This window comes from Meles meles, chromosome 10 (assembly GCF_922984935.1).
Source record: "Meles meles chromosome 10, mMelMel3.1 paternal haplotype, whole genome shotgun sequence".
Taxonomy (NCBI): Eukaryota; Metazoa; Chordata; class Mammalia; order Carnivora; family Mustelidae; genus Meles; species Meles meles.
Window position 1 is genome coordinate 88205602 of NC_060075.1, and position 23348 is coordinate 88228949.

Sequence of the window (23348 nt, forward strand, 5' to 3'; positions counted from 1 at the left end):
CTCCTAGAGGGGAAGGCAAAGTCTGAGAAATGCCTACGAAATTCATTATAGAGCTCATTAAAGAGAATGAAGGCCTGTAAAAATAGATCAAAAAAAAGGAAATCAAATCACACTTTTGAGGAGTTCAATGGCATCAAATTTGGTGTCAAGTTACACCAAGAAAAACAGAGAAACTTAGAGTTATGAATATTTATACTAGAAAAAACTAAAACTAGAAACAACTCAGAGAAGAGGGGAATAAGACCATGGGCAAGGAGAAGGGGAAAACTGCTGTTTTTCTACATAAACTGATAGGCAAATAATCTGGTATCACACACAGGCATTAGTTGAATTAAAAAGTAAAATCTTAAAAAAATCAGTGTCAGCTAAGGGTAGAGAAAAAGAATTATATAATCAAAGATATATAGTATTTTCAAAACAATTGTTACAATAATTATTCATACAGTCTGCTTTTTAATGTGTATTGTCTTGATTAGATTGAAAGCTTCATGAAGGCAGAGACAACGGCTATTCTGTTCTCTGAGCTATGCATAGCATCCAGCAGAGTGCCTGGCATAAGATAAACATTCAATCAAGATTTCAAGGAAGAGAGGGAACAAAATATAAACTAGTAGGTGTACACAGGGAGCTTTCAGTTAAGCTCAGATTTTTTTTTTTTAAAGATTTTATTTATTTATTTGACAGAGAGAGACCACAAGTAGGCAGAGAGGCAGGCAGAGAGAGAGAGAGAGAGAGAGAGGGAAGCAGGCTCCCTGCTGAGCAGAGAGCCCGATGCGGGACTTGATCCCAAGACCCTGAGATCATGACCTGAGCCGAATGCAGTGGCTTAACCCACTGAGCCACCCAGGTGCCCCTAAGCTCAGATTTTTAAAAGGACATGAAGCAAAGACAAAAGAGGCTACTTACTATGAAGGTCAAATCAGTAAGAATCTCATCAGAAGAACTACACTTCCTTTACAACTAGACATTCTCATGAGGTCTTTGCTCATATGGTTCCCTCCGTCAAGACTGCCCTTCTCAGGGAAGCACAAACAAGTGCAAATCCACTCGTTCCATAGGGGTGGTCTCAACTGCCAGGATGTCACAGTCCTCACTGACCTTCATAAAGCCCTCGTGTATCTCCGCTCCCCCTCAAAATCCTTAAATGGTTTTCTCTGTCTAAAGAACAGGCCTAAAATTCTTAGCCTTATGTTCATTCTTCAATTTTCTTTATTCTACCTATTCACTTGTAAACACCCACAAATACCACCAAAGTGCTGAGATACAGAAGTGAACAGATGGGCTTCCTTCCCTTAAGGACCTGGTGAGTAACAAAATTCTTCTATTATCTAGCCTCACATGACTTTTCTCTGAAACTCACTTCACACTTCAGCCAATTACATTTTGCTACTTCTTTTATATGCCCTACACTTTCTCACCTCTGCTCTTGGCCTTATTATTATCTCAACTGGAGTACCCCGTCTCCCATCTTCGCACATCCAGTTCCTGTAAGGGACTACTTAGCTAGAGCGACTCCATCTCAGTTGAACAGCCATTTTGTTGTTTGTGCAGTAAAACTTAAACTGACCCTGCCCGCTCCTCCCCACGCCCCCACCTCTCCCACCCCCGGAGGAACCTACTTAGAAGCAACTCCGGGAAACCAGTAAAATATGGTGGACCAGTCCCTGATAACAGAGCCCAAATACAAGGACAGGTCAGGTCAGGTGGAGATAACAGAGCCCAGAATGCAAGGACTAGTCAGGCCAGGTGGAGACGATCTCATTGGCCAGGCTCAACCATATGGCCTTTGCTCTATAAAAGCCAGTCTGTGAAGCTGGGGGTGGTCGCTCTCTCTGTAAGAGACGGCCCTGACTGGTCAGTTTGATTCTCGATGCTGGCGTGAAATAAAGCTTTGCTTGATCTTCACTTTGTATCAGTCTCACTCCTTTAATCACGGACCCCATCAGTTCCCACCATTCTTTAATTTTTTTTTTTTTTTTTAGATTTATTTATTTGAGAGAGAGAACAGAGAGAGCAAGCGAGAACAAAAGTAGGGGGGAGAGAGAGAGGAAGAAGCAGATTCCCTGGTGAGCAGGGAGCCCAACACGGGGCTTAATCCTAGGACCCTGAGATCAAGACCTGAACCAAAGGCAGATGCTTAACCAACTGAGCCACCAGGTACCCCAGTCCCCATGATTTTTTGAGTGCCATTCATATGCAAGCTCTACCACAGATCCTTTCCTATAAGCACTCCCTCCTAACAATCCTTTTTTACCCAAAGCAACTACACACATAAGAAAGAAGGTACAAAATCAACGATCTGCCTAGGTGGAAAGCCTAATCAGAGATGTCTCAATGAAGAGGCAATACCAGAAAAAAATTTCCATTCCAAGCAAATGGATCTGGTAAGAAAATTTCCCTGCCAAACTCTAACTCTGTGTGAAGGGAGGACAAAAGTCTTCACTGAGAATTTCAACTAGAAACTGTGGCTTAATGTTGATATGGGGGCAGAATTCACAGTACCTCTGTGGTCTGAAAACCCCCAAGGCTAAGATCTGAATTTCAAATGATCACAGGTTACTGGCGTTCTTAAGTGCCTGCACAGAAGTAAACATAAAACCTTTCTAAAGGAAGATACTTCAGGACTCAAAAATTCCAAGATGAAGTTCGGTCAACAATTAAAAGTAATAAAATGTTCAGGAGCAAGGCATTACATACACGAGTGAGTAAAAACAGAAAATGAAGATTTCGGAGATTGACAAGGACTTCTAATATCATCTATTACAAAGATGATTTAAACAGAAGAAACAAAGCTGGAGAGAAAGTCAGAACATAGAAGTGAAGAGATCACCCAGAATTCAGCATACAGAGACCAAAGCTAATAAAGAATGAAAAAGACTTAAGAGACGAGGACAGAGTGGGAAGATCTGACTTATATCTAAACAGCATCTCAGGAAGACATTGTTAGAGAGAATGAGGGAGAAGCTAATATCTGAAAAGTTAATTCATCAGAACTGAATAAAGGCATCGTTATTCAAACTCAGGAAACAAAACGAACCCCACTTAGAAAATTCAATCCCATATCCACCACAGTGAAACAGTAAAAACACTAAAGGAAAACAACAAGAGAACTTGTAAGAGAAAAACAAGAAGAACTTGTAAGAACTTGTAGAGAAAAACACAGGTATCAACAAAGGAATAACAGACTAACAGCAATTTTTTTAGTGGCAACAATAAAGCCAGAGACAGCAAAACAATGTCTTCAAAGTCATGAGAAAACACTACCATTTTAGAAGGGCATACTGAGAAAAACTGCTTTTAAGAATGGGACTGAGAAACAAGACTCACAGCTTCTATGGTATAAAGTTTACAAATAGAACTTCTCCACCTTTTCCCAAGAGAGGCAGCGGTGGTTTTGATATACAGAGCAGAACAAGTATCTGAGCAGTCTACACACTCCTTCCGCCAGTTTCAATGTGGCCCTACACCCTGCCTTCAAATGTGCTCAGGGCCTCTGATTTCTAAGCTATTCCACATTCCTCAGGTCAAACCTGCTTGCTTTGGGGCTTGGGTGCCTGCCCTCTCGGCCTTTTCAGTCATCTGTGCATCTACCTACAATGCAGTTCCAAGTCATGTGGGTCTCTCGTCCACTTAGTCTCCATGTGTTCACCTTCATTATTTCTTCAGGGTCATTTTTGTGAGGGTTTCAAAGGAGGAAACAGGAAAACCAGCTGTGTTTAGTTAAAAATTCCAGGGTAATCTTTTTCATCTATGAATTCACTGAAAGAACTTGTCAACTCACTTTTATCTCCAATTCCAGCTCACCCGAATGTGTCTTCATCACCACATTCAACGTAACAAAATACAACATTATAACGGTACCTTATCAATTCTTATATCCAAATGACTAATAAAAGCATGCATTTATCTACTTTCCACAGTGACTTGAATTCATGAGTTTTCCCCAAGAGAAATTAGAAGGTAAATACCTTTTCGTGTTTCTTTAGAAAGTTGGTTTTCTTGATTTTCCCATGATGCTGCAATTAAGGAAAATAATTGTTAGGATGGAAAAAAAAAAGGTAATACTTCACAAAAACAGAAAACATAATTTAAAATCTGGCATATATAATACTAATTTACATATGTTAGGCTTTCTTATTTTATTTACTATCACCTAAAATATCAACATATTTTAGGCGCTTTGACTTAGATTCAATCATATACAAGATTACTTCTGTATTTAAAGGTGTTAAAATAAAATAGTGATACTTCCTAAGAGACTAACTTATTATTTTAATATTATTATTATTAATAACTTATTATTAACTTATTTGCTAACTTGGTACAGCATATTTGTTTCTATAAAAACAAAACTTCCATAGATAAATGGTTTTTATTCATCCTTAAGGCAGGCTGTCAATTCACCTAAGAAACACTGAGATCATTTGGTTAAGCATTTGGGATTTAATAGTGGAGAAAAAAATAGATGTGGTCCTTGCCTTCATGTAACGAAGACTACTGGGAGAGATATGCAAAACAACAAATAAAAATTTATTAGAAATATATTTAATAATGAATCAAATTGTATTTTTTTTCCAAAAAGAAAACAATTCCAAAATGGGATTTCTCCAACTAATGTACACACAGACGAGGCTCCTGAATGTTCTGGATAACGCTGTATGGAGTGCATGGCACTACTGAAGGAGCTTTAGAACAATAAAAGAGTTACCACCCTTAAAATTATTCCCATTTCTCATACTTTACACAAAACCTTATTTATATATTTTTAAAATCTAGAACTATTACCTAAAGTATACCTGAACTCTTCTGTGAAGCAACATACTTTCAGGTTGTGACCCTAATTTAAAGTCTTTGATGAGTAAGCCCTAAATATACATTTAGCAATCTCTTATTCTAATCTCTGCCCCTGAGAACTTACAGGTGTTGAGAAATTTCAAAACATTCCTGGAATCTTCAAAAACAAAGTAAAAAGAAATAATTATTACCTTAAGGAAGAACCTCTTGTCAGTTCTTGCTGGATTGTATGAAGCGAGGTATGCAGCAATTAGAATAAACTTAGAGTAATAGGGAAGCTCCACGTGAGTATATGCCGAGAGACCTACATAACAAAAATCTTTCATGAAGGCATTTGGTAGGCTACCACTAAGATTTTAAGTATCTCTTATCTTTTCTCACTGATCTTTTGACTTCCATATGGTGTCCTCTGGTAAAAATGACTTACTCCATGAGTTTAAAGCGCCATTAAAATGGGCAGTGGTGGTGAACATTACTATTAATCATATGCTTGCTCACTCTATTATTTTTGCCTAGCTCCTCTTTTTCTGAGGTCTGAGGTCTAAATCCTGAGGTCTAAATCTTTCCCATCCTGCCCTTCAAAGCCATACTTTCCATTAAACTTCCCTGCTGCTCTCCTATCATACCAAAATAAAAAATCTATCCCTACCTTATGAATTTCACTTATGACCCATGTAACTTTATACCTTATATTAACAGTGAGTTGTATATATATTTCTTACCAAGCTATAATATTTGCTGACACAAACACATCTGGGTTTTGTTTTTGTATCCCTATGGAAATAACTAAATGAATGGATAAATAAAACAAAGGAGCTGGTCAAATACCATCGAATTTTACAGGAAAGCAAGGAATCTGTTATCTACTCAGTATCTAGCATAGACAATGTGGTAGGTGCCATCTTATTACTGAGGCATCTCCTAATCCTTGCCATAACTTAAAGTTAGACATTCTTTTTATTTTAGATGAGGACATTGAATTGGACTCAAGGTCGTACGGTTAGGGAATAGTGAAGACCAGTTATTGCAGATTTTCTAAGGCTAGCATATATTTTTTTCCACTGGAACACACAACTGAAAATCACTTGTACAGCACCTAGGGCATTTAGAAACCAAAACAGACATAAGAGAATTGCAACACCACTTAATTTTATACCATTGTCTTCAAGCTAGCCAGTGATCTACTTTTTCCAATAAGAATATTTAAGACACTTGTTCAATTTTTTTTTAAGTCAAGTTGTTCTATTGGAATAAATCCAAAATAATAGTTTCTTTAAATAAAACAAAAGCACAAAGCTTTTTAAACATAACCAACAAAAATGCATCCCCCAAACTGGATTAACATAAAACTCAAGAAATACATATATACTGAGATAAAATTGTGTCACAGAACTGAACAAAAGCATTTAAAGAAATTAAACTGGTTGAGTTTTACATGACATAATTCAACATTTAGAAAATAGAAAACTGGTATTAGAGAATTATTTCCTCTCATAAATTGGGAGTTTCACTTAAGAGAAAATCATTAATTAAAATATCATCATAGTTTCTAAATTCTTTTCCATAACACTGTTTACTGACTGATGTTATCTTTAGTATTAATTTCAGTATCTTGATTATTAGTAATCAATTAAAGAAATGTCTCTGGTAACTGTCTCAATACTTCTTCTGATACCTTTAAGTTGTGCTGGATCTATGTCATCTTTCTGTAACATTTCCCACTGTGAACTGAAAGAAAATAGAAGAGCAATAATGGTTTGAAAATATATGAAATCAGTATACTATACGTAAAAGAGTCCTAGAAAAAGTAATTTTTTGGCTTAAGAAAATAATCAATTTCCTTATAAATAAGACAACACAGACATGCAATGTACATGTTTGTGCCTCAACGAAATCATTGAGGGAATATTAAAACAATACAACCTTACATATCAATATCCAGATGTTAATTTTTTAATCTCTTTTCCTGATCATTATTTTAAAGTTATCAAAAAGTACCAATAAATAAATCACCTATCTTTCCGTTAAAACTCCCAATGCTCCAGTTAGCATATTAAATGCAATTGTTATACACTATTTCTAACTCCATAACAATCACTCTTTAAAAAAAAAAAAAAGATTTTATCTATCTGAGAGAGAGAGCTCAAATGGAGGAGAAGAGCAGAGGAAGAGGGAGAGGCGAGCTCCCTGCTGAGCAGGGAACCCAACGTGGGGCTCAATCCCAGCACCCTAGGATCACGACCTGAGCCGAAGGCTAATGCTTAACCAACTGAGCCACCCAAGTGCCCCTACATAACAATCTCTTAAAATAAGTACCATTACATCAGAAAATTGAGGCCCACAGGTTAAGCTGCCCAAGGACACCAGGCCAGAGCTAAGACCTGAATCCTTACAGAATGCCATTTCATTTCCACTGCCCCTCTCTGATCTTACCTGCAACTGAAACCACTAAACACCCTCAAATATTATTAAGAATATGAAGCCATGATATGACAAAATTCATTAGGAAACACACTATAGTGTAAGGAAAAAGACTGCCCTGAGAGACATTTTAGTTGTATGACCTTGAATAAATCAATAACCTTCTCACCAAAAAATAAGGCAGTTAAAATGCAATGACTTATAAGAACCCTCTCAAACTCTTTAACTCAGCTCTTAAAATACCAATTTAAAAATAAATGCCAGACCAGAATGAAATATCCCAAATCAAACTGTATTTTTTTCAAAACTGAAGCAGCACTGAAAATTATGGAAATAAAGGCATACCTCATTTTATCATGCTTTACTTCACTGTGCTTTGCAGATAGTGCATTTTTTTGTACAAACTGAAGGTCTGGGGCAACCCTGCATCAAGCACATCTATCAGTGCCATTTTTCTTATAGCAGCTGCTCACTTCATGTCTCTTTCTCACATCTGGGTAATTCTCATACTACTTCAAATTTTTTCATTTTTATTATTTCTTATGGTGATCTGTGACCAAGTGACCTTTGATATTACTATTCTAATTGTTTTGGGAGTCATGAACTGCACCCACAGAGGACGGCAAACTTATCTGCTCCACTGACTGGCCATTCCTCCATCTCTTCCTCTCCTTGGGCCTTCCTATTCCCTGAGACACAATTATATCGAAACTGGGCCAATCAGTAACCCTACAACGGCCTCGGAGTATTCAAGTGAAAGGAAGAGTTGCATGTCTCTCACTTTAAATCACCAGCTAGAGAAGATTAAAGCTAGTGAGGAAGTCCTGTCAAAAGCTGAGATAGACCAAAAGCTAGGTCTCTTGCACCAGTTAGCCAAGTTGCAAAAGGAAAGAAAAAGTTCTTCAAGGAAACTGAAAGTGCTACTCCAACACATACACAAAACAGTAAGAAAGCAAAACAGCCTTGTTGCTGATCTGGAGAATATTTTAGGGGTCTTGGATATGGGATATGGACAGTGATATGGACACAAGATCAAAACAGCCAAAACACCCCCTTAAGCCAAAGCCTAATCCAGAGCAAGGCCGCAGCTCTTCAATTCTATGAAGGCTGAGAGGGGTGAGGAAGCTGTAGAAAAAAGGTTTGAAGCTAGCAGAGGTTGGTTCATGAGGTTTAAAGAAAGAAGCCATCTCTATAACATAAAAGTGCAAGGTGAAGCAGAAGGTGCTGATGTAGAAGCTGCAGCAAGTTCTTCCAGAAGATCTAGCTAAGATTATGAATGAAGGTGGCTGCACTGAACAAGAGGTTTTCAGTATAGGTGAAACAGCCTCCTACTGGAAGAAGATGACATCTGGGACTTTCATAGCTACGGAGCGGACTCTCTTATAAGGGGCTAATGTAGCTGGTGACTTTCAGTTGAAGCTAATGCTCACTGACCATTCCAAAAATCTCAAGGCCCTTAAGAATGATGCTAAATCTACTTTGCCTGTGTTCTGCCAATGGAGCAACAAAGCCTGGCTGACAGCGCGTGTGTACAACATGGTGTACGGAGTATTTTAAGCCCACTGTTGAGACCTACTGCTCAGAAAAGATTCCTTTCAACATATGACTGCTCACTGACAATGGACCTGGTCACCCAAGACCTCTGAGGGAGATGGACAAGGAGATTCATGTTGTTCTCAGGCCTGCTAACACAATATCCATTCTGCAGCTTCTTGATCAAGGAGTCACTTCAACTTTATAGTCTTACTATTGAAGAAATACATTTCTCAAGGCTAGAGCTGCTGGAGATGGTAATTCCTCTGATGGATCTGGGCAAAGTCAATTGAAAACCTTCTGGGAAGGATCCACCAGTCCAGATGCCATTAAGGACATTCATGATTCACGGGAAGAAGTCAAAATATCAACACTAACAGGAGTTTAAAAGAAGCTGATTCCAACCCTCAAGAATGACTTTGAGGGATTCGAGACTTCAGTGGGAGAAATAACTGCAGAAGGGGTGGAAGAGCAAGAGAACTAGAATTAGAAGCGGAGCCTGAAGATATAACTGAACTGCGGCAATCTCATGACAGAACTTTAATAGGTAAGGAACTGCTTCAGATGAACAATGGAAGGGGTTTCCTGAAAGGGAATTTGGTTAAGATGCTAATGAAGATTTTTGAAATGACAACAAAGGATTCAGAATATTACATCAATTTCGTTGTTAAGGGGCGCCTGGGTGGCTCAGTGAGCTAGAGCCTCTCCTTTCGGCTCAGGTCCTGATCTCAGGGTCCTGGGATCGAGCCCCGCATTGGGCTCTCTGCTCGGTGGGGAGCCTGCTTCCTCCTCTCTCTGTCTGCCTCTCTGCCTACTTGTGATCTCTGTCTGTCAAATAAATAAAATCTTTAAAAAAAAAAAATTTAGTTGTTAAGGTGACAAGAGGATTTAAAAGTACTGACTCCAATTTTGAAAGTTCTACTGTGGGTAAAACGCTATCAAACAGCATTACAAGCTACAGAGAAATTATTCATGAAAGAAGAGTCAACAGATGCAGTAAATTTCACTGCTGCCTTAAGAAATTTCCACAGCCACCCTAATGCTCAGCAACCACCACCCTGAGCAGTGAACAGGCATCAGCATCAAGGCAAGACCCTCTGCTAGCAAAACAAACAAACAAACAAAAACAAAACACTGCAACTCACTGAAAGATGGTTAGCATTTTTTAGCAGTAACATATTTTTTATTAAGGTTTATGTACACTGTGCGGTTTTTTAAGATAAACTACTGCACTCTTAACAGATGGGAGTACAGTGTAAACTAACATATATGCACTGGGAAACCAAAAACTCATTTGACTCACTTTATTGCATTATTTTTTTTTTTAATTGCAGTAGTCTGGAACAGAATCTGCAATATCTCCAAGGTATAGCTGCACAGCAATACAGGAAATTATGACATACTACTAGTAACCTATGTGGAGAGCAGAGCTAGCACAAGAAGCTGACTTTCAAAACAGATCACTTCCTCCACCTTATAATTCAATATTGCTTCACAGATTATAAGGCATTTTCACATTCGTTACTTCTTATAAATGCAAATAAAAATAAATTTTTCATTTACATTGTTATAACCCAGACTTTGAGACAGTTCAGATTGATAAGAGTTTCTTATATAGCAATTGCCCATTTAACATTATTTAAACCTGCAAAACAAGGGGATAAAATGACATCTTTAATGAGAAGAGAGGAGACTAACATTTATGTCTCTTATGAACCCAGTTCTTAAGATATTCCATTTAATATTCATGAATTTATAAGACAGAAACATATCCCCCCCCCTTTTTTTTTCCTTTTTTACAAATGACAAAACTGAAAGAGAAGTTAACCAACACAAAGCTTCTACATGGTAGAACCAGTTCAACTGAGATCTAACTAAAAAGTCTATCCACCAGCACCTGGGGGGCTCAGTCCTGGTTGAGCATCTCCCTTCAGCTCAGGTCATGGTCCTGGGACTGAGTGGCACATCAGGTTCCCTGCTCAGTGGGGAGTCGGCTTCTACCTTTCCCTCTGCCCATCTGCCTGCTTGGGCTTTCTCTCTCTCTCCCTCTCACCTCCTCTATCTCAAATAAATAAAATCTTCTTTTAAAAATGTGGAACCAGGTCTTTTTTTCACTTCTAGAAAATCTTGGATAACAGTTTTAGATCTTAATTCAAATCCATTGTTTTTGTTCTTTAGGAACTCCAATTACACATACATTGAATCTTCTTTGCCTATCACATTTATTACATTCTACTTGATTATTTTTACCTCTTTAGTTTTGTCCTCTTGGTTATTTTCATTCTTCTCTTCAATATTCTTTATTATATTCTCAATTGAACCTACTCTCCTTTGGATATCTTTAAATTTCATTTTCATCTGAGGAAATTACTTTTGCTTGAATTCCATTCCTGAGTTTGGTCAATTCTGTTTCACATCCTCCTATTTTTCTATTCTGAGTTGCTGAATTTCTGATTTAAAGTATTTTTTCATATTAGAAGATGCTTGTTTAAAATTTAAGTGAGGTTGCTGTACTGTGTTATAGCTTCCTGTGCTTTATTTTGGTGGGAAGGGAAAAATTCTTATCAGCGAAAATTTTTTTATTCCCATTTTCTATTTCTTCTTATAATACCTTTTTGTGGATTTTCTATTTATATTCTCTTCATTTTGAAATGCCCAACATTTGCTTGGATCAGCAAACAGATGATACTATGAATGCAGGGGTGAGAGGGTTTGGGATGACTTAGTAGAGTTCTTGGTTCTAAAATGCCTTCTTCTGTAAGAATGAAGCACATTTTCTTTAAAACATAGTGCCTTTTTGAGGGAGAGGGATTGGCTTATTTTCCAATTTCGTCATTCTTTTTTTGTTTGATGGGGGGGGGGTGCCATGGCTATCTTAATTTCTCCCCCTTGCTTTTTTATTGACTACCCACCTACCCTTCAGGGGATACCCTCGGCTTCCAAATCATGTGTCTTCCCTCAAAAACAATCCTTTATTAAAAAAAAAAAAAAAAAAAAAAAAACCTTTTCTAAGACTACCATGGTAATTCTTGCCATACATACTCTTAAAACACTTCCTTTTGATTCTTTAGTAGCCAGTGCTCTAACCCTCTGGGTCCCTCTTGTTTTTAATGTTTTCCCACTCAGGGCCAGACTCTCATCCAGAGGTGATTTCATCTGTCTTGAATCACAACTAGTGAGCCCATCCTCTTCTTGCAGTCACTGCTTAACATTTTACTTCAGCATGAGCTCAGGAGCTGGCTCCACTGGCTTAGGTTGTTTCACTAATTACACATAAACTGAAGTTTGTAGTCAACTCCATAGCCTCCCAGTTATACTGCAGACAGGGGTTATGAGTGATTTTATCTCCTCTTCTTATTGATCTTGTGGAGAAAACTGGATTTACATGCATGGCCATGACTATCCTATGAGAAACTCTAAGTACTTTATTATGTAAAAATCATTTTAACAAGCATCCAAATTTTTCTATCTTTAAAAGAGCAGATCACAAGCTTTTCTATTCTGTGACTTCCAAAAATCCTCATCAAATGACTTTTATTATTGAAAAGCAGAATAACAGTATCCTTGTAATGTTTCTATTTATTTAAAAACTATTGAATTTCTCCCTGAAGTATAATCTAATCAGTTAATTAAATGAAAAGCAAAGTTAGTAAAGAATAGTAGTTACATGTGGATATTGGGGAGGGTATGTGCTATGGTGAGGGCTGTGAAATGTGTAAGCCTGATCATTCGCAGACCCGTACCCCTGCGGCAAATGATACATTATATGTTAATTAAAAAAACAGTAGTTACAGATTAAGGTATTTATGAGAGAAAAATGATAACACAACCAACCAGAAAGTGAGAAAAGCAGATCGTGTTGTTGATGTTTGTAACTGAGGCTTAACCTACCACCTACAAGGCACTGTATTATTCATAAATCGTTTTCACACACTTTAAGTCTTGGAAAGACTGTGAGAGGAGGGAGCTGAGGCCTAGAGGTAGAAAATGACTGAAATGGAAATCAAAACCCTGTTCTTCTCACTAAATGCCACCACATCCCCTGAGCAGTTTCACTACTATGAAATTCTAAAAGCAGACAAGTGCAGACTTAGGATTTGATTTATACATTGCTTTAATAATCAAGTTTTCATTAAACCTATTCAAATACCCAAACCAAATATAAAAAAACAAAGCTAAAGCTGATTTTCCTGTAGCTTTCCAGACCTAAAAAAAGTTAGCAACTGTGAAATAAATGCCTTGCTTCAAACTGTGTAACATACTGGTTAAAAATTGTCTATCCCTCCCAAAATAAGAAGAAATGATTAAAACCTCATGAAGTTTTTTCCTAGTGTGAAGTGTGAAGATGATAAAGGAAAACATGTAAACTTCAGTAGACAAAATATCTACATTAAAGATAGAAATATTATACACACTAACAGAAAATTACCTTGATATTTCCCTGAGATAAACAGTCTGCATGGCTCTCTTCAAATGAGGTTCAATATTTCTCCAGAGTTTGCGAGTATCACGTTCATTCGCTACCCCCAAAAGGAGAAAATTTCAAAAATTCAGATCTTACAGAAATTGTTTCAAAACAAATATTAATAAGTAAAATTAGACAATTACCTTCTCCTTTAACCACAGGTTCACAATATTTAGGAAAATTAAGTACTGCCTGTAAATAAAGGGAAAAAAAAGAGAGAGAGAAAGCACTTATTCACCACAAATAAGAATTATTTTCCAAGTACAATGTTAATTCGTGCTCGCTTCGGCAGCACATATACCAAGTACAATGTTAATTAGAATGTAGGTAATTTTACTTCAATATAATTACTCAGGTAAAATATTATTATAGTTTATTACAATAATAAAACAACAAATATAAAAAATGATAGTAAAACAACATACAAAATACTCCTGAATTGGCTAAATCCTGCCTAATATATTAGCCTCTAGATATAAAGTAATGGAGCAAAGCATAATTTGTAATTTTAGTTTATAATTCTGTCATAAAGGACCATAAAACACACAATACCACTAAATTTAACCTGTTACTTTCCAAGGTCTGAACATTTTCACAAATCAAACATTATCTCATTCAGTACAATTCAAAATTATGAGATTGGCACCACCACCTGAGACTACTGTAAATGCAAGTTCTTGGCACCATGCCAGGCACACACGATCAGAACCTCTAAGAACGAGATCCAGGAATCAATTTTAACAATCTCTCCAAGAATTCTATGTATTCCAAAGTCTGAGAAGCACTAACTAATCGAAATTAGTTATTAGTTTTCCATGAATCAACAGGAATTCTAGCAAGTAGTGCAAGCGAACTTATAAAAACAAGCTGCTGCCATTTATTAATATTAACTTGATCACAAGTATTTCATACTGAAATGATTCCATAATGAAGCCTGGGGATAGATAGAGGTAAGTATTAACATATTAACTATCCAACCTCAAATCTAGAAGGTAAGAGAGAGCTGAGAACTAATCCTTGAAACAGTTTTTCCTATTTTACTCCATAAAAAGCAACAGTTTAGGGCAGAAAATCTTCCAAACTCTGTTAATATTAAGTGTAGAGAGGCCAACTTTCTGAACTTAGTTTCAGGTTTTCAAGATCTAAACACTGCTTAATAACAGTAACGTCAGGAAATCAGAAGTAACTGGTAAACAACTTGGCGAACTGCTTTTTTTCTCTTGGCCAAACCATTAAAATACATGTTTAATAATCATTTACAAATAGCAGTAAAAAGTAATGACGATAACTTTAGGACACTATTTTCTCATTTTAATTCAGTAAATTCATATCTTCCCCATGTCATTCCATAAGAACTTGTTGAGTATATAAAACTATAAGATTATGAGTACCCATAACTGTCCAAATACAATCTCGGTATTTAAGTAAATCATAAATCCTAGCCCTTACAAACAAGGGAAATTTGACAAAATAATCTGTCCAAATACAAAATACTTTTCACAACTTTGGCTATTAACATTCAAATGTGCTCTCTAATATTATACCCATTTCTCCTATATTAATCCTCAAATATAAGCTAATCTTACTTCCCTATATATAGGATTATTTACACCAAAAATCTAACTTTAGGCCCATTAATATTTTAAACTGTCCTCCAAATTGCCCAGAGACTGGAAATAAAAAGCCTGCTAATAAAATCACAAAAATAATTCCAAAGCCCAAGCAGAAATAATTTTTAGAAAATTTTTGATATAATAAATTTCTATTCCCACTAAACATTCCCCCATTTATCTCCGCATTATTCCTTAACTTGTAAGTATATATTTTACTCTTACCTGAAAAAGGGGATGGGGGCAAGACAGAGGCATAACTTTATTAAGAAATGACCATGTGCTCAGCAAATATTCATGCTCACAACAGGATAAGCTTAATTATCAAGAGTTAGTTATGGCCACCTGTTACCTCACTTATTCCTGACAACTGCACTTTTATTATGCCCATTTGTTGGCCAAGAAAGCAAAGTATAATTTGCCTATAGGCACAGAGATTCCAGTGCCTGAATTCATGATCATGATCTGTGAGATGTCCTGGGAATTTATTTCTAAACCAATAAGGGCACTAAGTTATCAAAGCCTGATCCAGGTGAAACAGTGAGACTATTTCCCTTATACTACAAAGAAAAACTTGCATTGCTTTAAGAGGCCAAACAACCCGTTAGGCAATTTAGGAAACTTTCAACTCTTTCTCAATGAGATTTTCAAAAAAATTCATCATTCTACTTGAAATTATTTGTTAGAAAACCATCTAAAAGGGGCACCTGGCTGGCTTAGTCAGAAGAGTGTGCCCCAACAATCTCAAGAGTCATGAGTTTGAGCCCCATGTTGGGTGTAGAGATTACTAAAAACAAAACTTAAAAAAAAAATGATACATGTATACTGTAGTAAGCAAAACTCTAAGATAGCCCCCAAGACTGCCAGCCCCTGATATATATGCATACCTTCTCTCATTATTCAATCAAACACTAATTTAGGTACAGAATTTTGTAGATGTAATTAACTCCCAAAGATAGTCCCAAAAATAGAGATAATCAGATGAGTCTGACCTAAACACACAAGCCCTTCAAAAACAAAGTGTGGGGCACCTGGGTGGCTCAGTGTTAAAGGCTCTGCCTTCAGCTCAGGTCAGATCCCAGGATCCTGGGATCAAGCCCCACATCGGGCCCTCTGCTCCGTGGGGAGCCTGCTTCCTCCTCTCTCTCTCTGCCTGCCTCTCTGCCTACTTGTGATCTCTGTTTGTCAAGTAAATAAATAAAATATTAAACAAACAAACAAACAGAAAGTGTTCTCTGACTAGTCACAGAAATCAGAGATTAGGAGTATAAGGACTGAACAAACCCTTGCTGGCTGGTGGATGGATAGGTACATGGCAAAGAACACAGGTGCTCTCCAGGAGGCCTGGGACTTGGCTGACAGCTGGCAAGACAGCTTCAGACCTCATTCTTACAGCCAAGAAAACCTGCATTCTCTCAAGTCTGAACGAGCTTGGAAGCTATTTTCCCTAGAACTCAAGATGATAATAGAGTTTAGCCAAAATTTTAATTTCATCTGATATCCTGAGCAGAAGCCAGCAACAGTACCTGGATTTCTGACCTACAGAACTGTGAGCTAATAAATGTGTATTGTTTTAAGCCACTAAATTTGTGGTAATTTGTTACACAGCAATAGAAAGCTAATACACATGTTCAAGTATAAATATAAAACCATATTTCAATATTCCAAGGCTACACAGAAATAATTCCTGAACTCTTTTGCCTTTTTAAGAATGCCTACATTTCATCTCTGAAATACTAGAGAAATAAAAATCAGAACTGAGAACATCTGTATTAACACTGATTTAATCAAGCAATGGAACCCTTATTACATGCATTAACTCATTTAATCCTCTAAATGAGCCTATGGGGTAGACATTATTATTAATATCCCCACCTTACCCAGAAGTTAAAGTATTTTTCCAATCACTGACTTCCCCTTCTTTCAGCAGCCACAGAAAACTTTTTTAAAGTGCTCATGTGATTATGACATGATATCCTGGGCGCCTGGGTGGCTCAATGGGTTAAGCCTCTGCCTTTCGCTCAAGTCATGGTCCTTGGATCGAGCCCCGACTCAGGCTCTCTGCTCAGTGGGGAGCTACTTCCCCCTCTCTCTCTGCCTACCTCTCTGCCTACTTGTGATCTCTCTCAGTCAAATAAATAAAAATAAAAATAAAAAAACCAAAAAACATAAAACAGGATATCCTAAAGCCAGGCAGATATGAAAAATGATTAAGTTGAAATTCTGATGAGAAGCAAGGTATTTACAAGGTTTTGAGATACTTCCCCACAACAAGGAGAAAAGAAATACCATCTTAATCAAATGATCAAAGTGAACATTACCAGTTATAAAATAAAATGAAATCCTCTAACACCTGACAAGATGCAATGAGAAGAAAGCATTATTTCTGTGATATTTCTGTCAGATGCATAACCTGAATTTGACCATAAGCAAACAAATGAAAGCTGATTCCACAAAACATCTGGCCTATAATCTTCAAAGGTCTCAAGATCATGAAAGTTGAAGACTGAACAACTACTCCAAATGAAAGTTCAAGAAACATAGCAGCTAAATGCAGTATGTTATTCTCAATCGGATTCTTTTGCTCTCAACTACATTATTGTGACAACTGGCAAATCCTGAATAGGGTCTGAGGATCAGACTGAAGCAATGAGTCCATTTTCTCATTTTGATGGCTATACTGTAGTTATGTGGGAGAATGCCATTCTAAGATACATGCGCTAAAGTATTTGGGGTCACAGAGCATCAGGTCACAATCTCAGGTGATTAGGGAAAAAAGAGGAAAAGTTCTTTTTATTGTACCTGCAACTTTTTGTAAATTAGAAATTGCTTCCAAAAAATTTTGTAAAGATTTTATTTATTTATTTGGCAGAGAGAGAGCAAGAGAGAGCACAGCAGAGGGAAAGGCAGAAGAAGAGGGAGAAGCAGGCTCCCCGCTGATCAGGGAGCTGGATGTGGGGCTCAATCCCAGAACCCTGAGATCATAACCTGAGTCAAAGGGAGACACTTTAACTGACTAAGCTACTCAGGTGCCCCATAATTGCTTCCAAAAATTTTTAAATAAATTTTAAAACTATCCAATACTTTATCTTGTAAATACTATATCTAATAAAATAATGAGAACAAACTATTAACACATCAGTACCAATGAATGTGGTTGTGATACAAAAAGAAATCTTAATTATTCAAGGCCAAAAATAAAGGTACCCTATTAAGGCCCAACTGGGAAAGCTAACTAAATACTGCTTCTTGCTTACCTCTTTGTCTGGAGATGACTATGGGATCACTCAAGATACGCCACAGCTTCATTTAACATGGATGAATATCTCAAAATGTTGAGCAAAAGTAGACAGATAAAAAAAGAATGCATACTGTATGTTTCCCTTTAGATAAAAGTTCAAAAACAGGCAAAACTAACCCTTAATGTTAGAAGCAAAGATAGTGATTATCTGTGAGGGAAGAAGAGGTAGAAATTGGGAGGAAGCATGAAGTGGGCTCTTTTCTACTTTTTGACTTGGATTATATTTACACAGCTGTTTTCATTTTGTGATAATTCACTGTGGTGCATATGTATGGTTTATGTGCTTTTCTCTTTTTTTTTAAGTAGGTTCCACACCTAGTGTGGAGCCCAGTGTGGAGCTTGAACTCATGACTCTGAGATCAACACCTAAGCTGAAATCAAGAGTCCAATGCTTAACCAACTCAGCGCCAACCAGGCACCTCTTGTGTTTTTCTATATGTATGCTATACTTTAATCAAAAAAATCAAGAAAAAAGTAAAAGAAAAACAAACCTAACTAGGTTATTTCTCCCCCTTAAGAATGTTTCACCAAAAAATAGCTCTTTTCTATGTGGAAAAGACATCCTCGTTGATAAATCAATCAGTATAAAGACATAAAACAATGGTGAAGGACACCCACTCACCCAGCCATCTGTCAAACCAAACCTGGCCATCAACGGAATGATAGCTATTCTGCCAGATCAACCTTCAAACTTCATATTCTTTAATATATGACTTTAACATATGATGCAAACCTAAAGCAGTTTTGGTTAGCAGTCTCCATACCCAAGCCATAGTTTATGATCTTGGAATTAGTAAGATTACAATATATTTTTAAGTCCATGAAAGTTTGCTCAGCAGAGGGAAGAAGAAAACTAAAATTAATGGATCCCTTTCAGCTATCAGGCATTTTACATGTGCTCCCCACCCCCCCTTTTTTTTAACTCACAAAATTCCTCTGGGGCAGATAATATACCTGTTTAACAGAAGAGAAAACTCAAGTTCAAAAAGGTTAAGTAACTTGCCAAGAACATAGCTGGTAAAGGACACATCTTATGTTTCTTCATCTATAAAATGGAAAATTCATGATAATGCCTTCCTTCACAGGGTTTTTGTAAGAATTGAGTCAATATTGGTAAAAGGCTTAGAAGAGTGGCCAGTACACAAAAAGTACTCAATAAAACTGGCTATTATTTAAGAGGTAGTTGTAACATAGTGCTTATGAACATACCCAAGGTCTGCTCTGGAGCCAGACCTCATGACTCTTTATTTGCAAAATTTTATGATCTCATTCATTTTAGTTCTCAGGGACCATTTTTCCCTAGCATACAATCATACTGTAAAAATAAAGAAAAAATAACCAGTATATATAGAAACACATTAGTGTGTACTATCTTTTGAGTCAACTGAGAGCTAGTGGACAGATCTGTAACCATTTTCAGAATTGTGACAATCTCTTCCTCATCAAAAAAAAAAAAAAAATTGTTTGAAAAATACATGAAAGAATTTGAGATTTGAGAGTTTCATGACTAAACTTTCAATAACTATGCTATTTATGAACTTTGAAATAGACAATAGCATCCACTTGAAAGTATCTTTGTTACCCTATGTTCCATATGGAGGAAAACAAGAATACTGCTATTTTTCTTCCTGTGCTTACAGATAATTTCTTAGATATATTAGCATTACTAGTAGTAGTAAAAGCTTAAAGCACACTTTAAGCTTCAAATTTATGAACATGATGTAACAACAATAACAAAACTATAATCTCATCCCTAAATATTTTCTCAGTAAAACCTAAAGGACTAAAAAAGGACTATATAAAATATAGGACTATAAAAAATACCATATTTAAATATATATTTTCTTCTACACTTTCTTTAGAAATAGTTCCCTAAACACTTCTTTATTCTTACACTTTATGATCTACTTTGAAATGGCTGCAGGCACAGATTCCCACAGGATTCAAGGACATCGGTGATAAATTGTGGCAACTGCAGGTTACTTCCTAAGCGAGATGCATTCCCTTTACTTTACCTCATGCAGGGACCGTGTACTTATCCCTCTCCTCTCTGTAAGCCCCTCTGTTGTCATTTCCTTTGGTCACCAGGGATTCAAGACATTCAATTGCTGGAGACATGTCAGTGACAAGCCTGAACTAAAACAGCTTGTCTCTTGTTTTTTCCCTACTCAGAAGATATTTGCTATCTACATCTAAATCAGAAGAAGCCTAAAATCTAAAACTTCGAAAAACATACTAAATGTTAACACAATTTTAAACGGTCACCTTCTTCTGCATTCTGTCTCACACATTCAAACACATACTGAATCCCTCGAAGAAAAGAGTAAAACAAAGAAAATGTGCTAAAATCTATAGAATCTGTTCCTTTTAAACAAACTGTTTTCCAGGGCACATGGGTGGCTCAGTCAGTTAAGTATCTGCCTTCAGCTCAGGTCAGGATCCCAGGGTCCTGGGTAGCCTGCTTGCCCCTCCCCCTGCTCATGTTCTCTCTCTCTCAAATAACTAAATAAAATCTTTTATTTTATTTATTTATTTATTTATTTATTTATTTATTTGACAGAGAGAAATCACAAATAGGCTATTTATTTATTTATTTGACAGAGAGAAATCACAAGTAGGCAGAGAGGCAGGCAGAGAGAGAGGAGGAAGCAGGTTCCTGGCTGAGCAGAGAGCCTGATGCGGGACTCGATCCCAGGACCCTGAGATCATGACCTGAGCCGAAGGCAGAGGCATTAACCCACTGAGCAACCCAGGCGCCCCAACTAAATAAAATCTTAAAAAAAAAAAAAAAAGTAACTATTTTCCAGCCGTAGATATGTTACCGCTTTCTTACATGTAGACAAAATCTTAGTATAAATGGAAGGTTTCTAAAAGGGAAACCAGACACTCTTGCCTCCTTCCCCTCACATTCAATTAAAAAACAGATCAAAGAAAAATTAAAGTAAATATGATTTCTTTAGTAAAATATAAATAGCTTTACTACTCTTTTAAATAATGTTTTAAGTAATCATTTATATAAATATTAAAAGTAATCCTTTATATAAAGATAATTAAAGGCGAGTGGCTCATGAAAGACCTGTAATTAAGGCTTCTGACTATCCTGACTATTCTTAAGTTCTTAAGGAGTCTGGATGCCAGACTCCTATTGCTACATACACAAAACCCGAGAGAAATGTTACAAAAAATTTAAAAACAAAATTATTTATTAAGCTTTTATACCTTGTTTCTCTTCACTTTGATTTTAATGAAGTTTTACATTTTCTGCAATTAGAAAAAGAGAAAGAAGGAAACAAAAACACTCCTAAGGAAGAGTGAGAAGACATAACTAAAAATGAATGAAGGTTTTCTGGTCAGACTGAAGTTTGTACTAAGGAACAGACTACCACATACTTACGTTAGCCTCAAAAGGCCATATCCAAATTTCTAGAATAAATTTACAGCTGCTAGCCTACCTCATACCATTTCTATATAGAAAAATATTAAAAGATGTACCTTTTCTTTTTTTTAATTATTTATTTATTTATAAGATTTTATTTATTTATTTGACAGAGAGAGAGATCATAAGTAGGCAGAGCAGCACGCAGTGAGAGAAGGGGAAGCAGGCTCCCTGCTGAGCAGACAGCCTGATGTGGGGCTGGATCCCAGGACTCTGAGATTATGACCTGAGCGGAAGGCAGAGGCTTAACCCACTGAGCCACCCAGGTGCCCCTTTTTCGTTTTTGTTTTTTTTTTAAAGTAAAAAGCTCACTCACCAGATGTCTGAGCTCTTTCAAATCTCGGCAGACAGTGTAGAAAACTCCAAGAAGAATATTAATGTAAGCAGCATAGAAATCAGCTGAATACTCTGGAGGATGATCATGTGACAGGATCTTCTGAAGGTTCCCTGTTCAAAGGATACACATGAACCTAAGGATTAACCCAGCACCCCAGAAGTTATATCTTCTGGGATTTTATAACAAGGGTATAAAACAATAAATATACAGGCCCGGCAATTATTAAGGAATAGGAAACTTGTTACAAGATTAGAAAAGTAACACAACTTTTGACTAAAGTAAAAAAATTACAAATCTAATGTTCTAAAAACATTACTAAAAATTGCTTAAGACAAATATTAAACAATGACATCTAAATAAAAACTCAAGAACTTCTACAGGCAAAATCAGTACCAAGGATGAAAAAGCATATACATCCTATTAATTTTTCTGCCTAATAAGTAAACTAACTAGAAAAAACAGGCAGAGGTACTACATAAATGACCACCAAACTGGAAAATGCTCTTCATTTTCTGAAAAATAAAAAGAATCCCTAAGTTTTTACGAAAATTGTCATCTTTACTTCATTTCCCCTTTTATAAATCATGTTTTCTTCATAAAGCTTTGGTTATCTTTACTGTATTTCTCTTCTACCTTAAACTCTTCATGCAATATCACAGGTTTAGAATCCTAAACTTTATTTTATCCTGCTGGAAATATCATACTGTAGAAGCACAGTTAAAATTAAAAGAGAAACAATCACCCAGTATTCAAAAATCAATGACATGAAATCAATGAGTCATTCATTCCTTATTGCAATTCCCTCTGGCTCCCTGGTGCAATGGTCTCTTTAGACTCCTCCCGTTAGGAGTTCTTCGACCAGTTTCACAGGTTCAGGATTTTTGCAATACTTCCAAGCAAAAACTCTTAGAGGATGTTCTGATCCAGTCAATTTCCTTTTGTCTAAGATTCCCTTTAAGAGGTGAGTTATTTTCACCATGGATACTATGCCATTTACCATCAGCTCTTGACTCTACTACTCTATCATTCCTCACAGTTAGATATAGATATACCAAGACTGAACAATACATATGGCCTATCACTGGATATATATTAAGAGAAACTTATATATAGTTATATATCAAGGGCTCTTTTTGAGAGGGCTGATGACTGAAAAAAACAAAACCTAGCACATTTCAAAGCCTAGGCACATGCCTGGAATATTATCCTGAACAGATTCTGTATGGGAGGCTGTTACTAGATCTGCATCTTTTATATCACAAGCACTAAAATAAAAAACACAAAGTCCAACTTAGCTTTGGAGTCCATGGAAATAGCCCTAAAAGAGTCAGATAAATTTTCGAGAAATTTAAGTGCTTCCTAGAAAAATATCCAACATACAACAAAAAACAAAGTATCTATTATTCAATCAAAAATTACTAAATACAGGGGGCCTGGGTGTCTCAGTGGGT

At 36.6% G+C, this 23348-nt stretch overlaps 1 protein-coding gene across 3 annotated transcripts in view; it reads right to left on the reverse strand.

Annotated features, from left to right (window-relative positions):
* Positions 1-23348, reverse strand: part of ORC5 (origin recognition complex subunit 5) — a 95089-nt gene that overhangs the window by 48978 nt on the left and 22763 nt on the right. For all 3 annotated transcript variants that reach the window (XM_046021170.1, XM_046021171.1, XM_046021169.1), the window contains exons 6-11: positions 21877-22007; positions 13357-13405; positions 13178-13268; positions 6470-6522; positions 4986-5098; positions 3969-4016 (exon numbers count right to left, since the gene is read on the reverse strand). In XM_046021170.1, coding sequence (XP_045877126.1) covers positions 3969-4016; positions 4986-5098; positions 6470-6522; positions 13178-13268; positions 13357-13405; positions 21877-22007 — 485 coding nt within the window. The remainder of the gene's footprint in view (positions 1-3968; positions 4017-4985; positions 5099-6469; positions 6523-13177; positions 13269-13356; positions 13406-21876; positions 22008-23348) is intronic.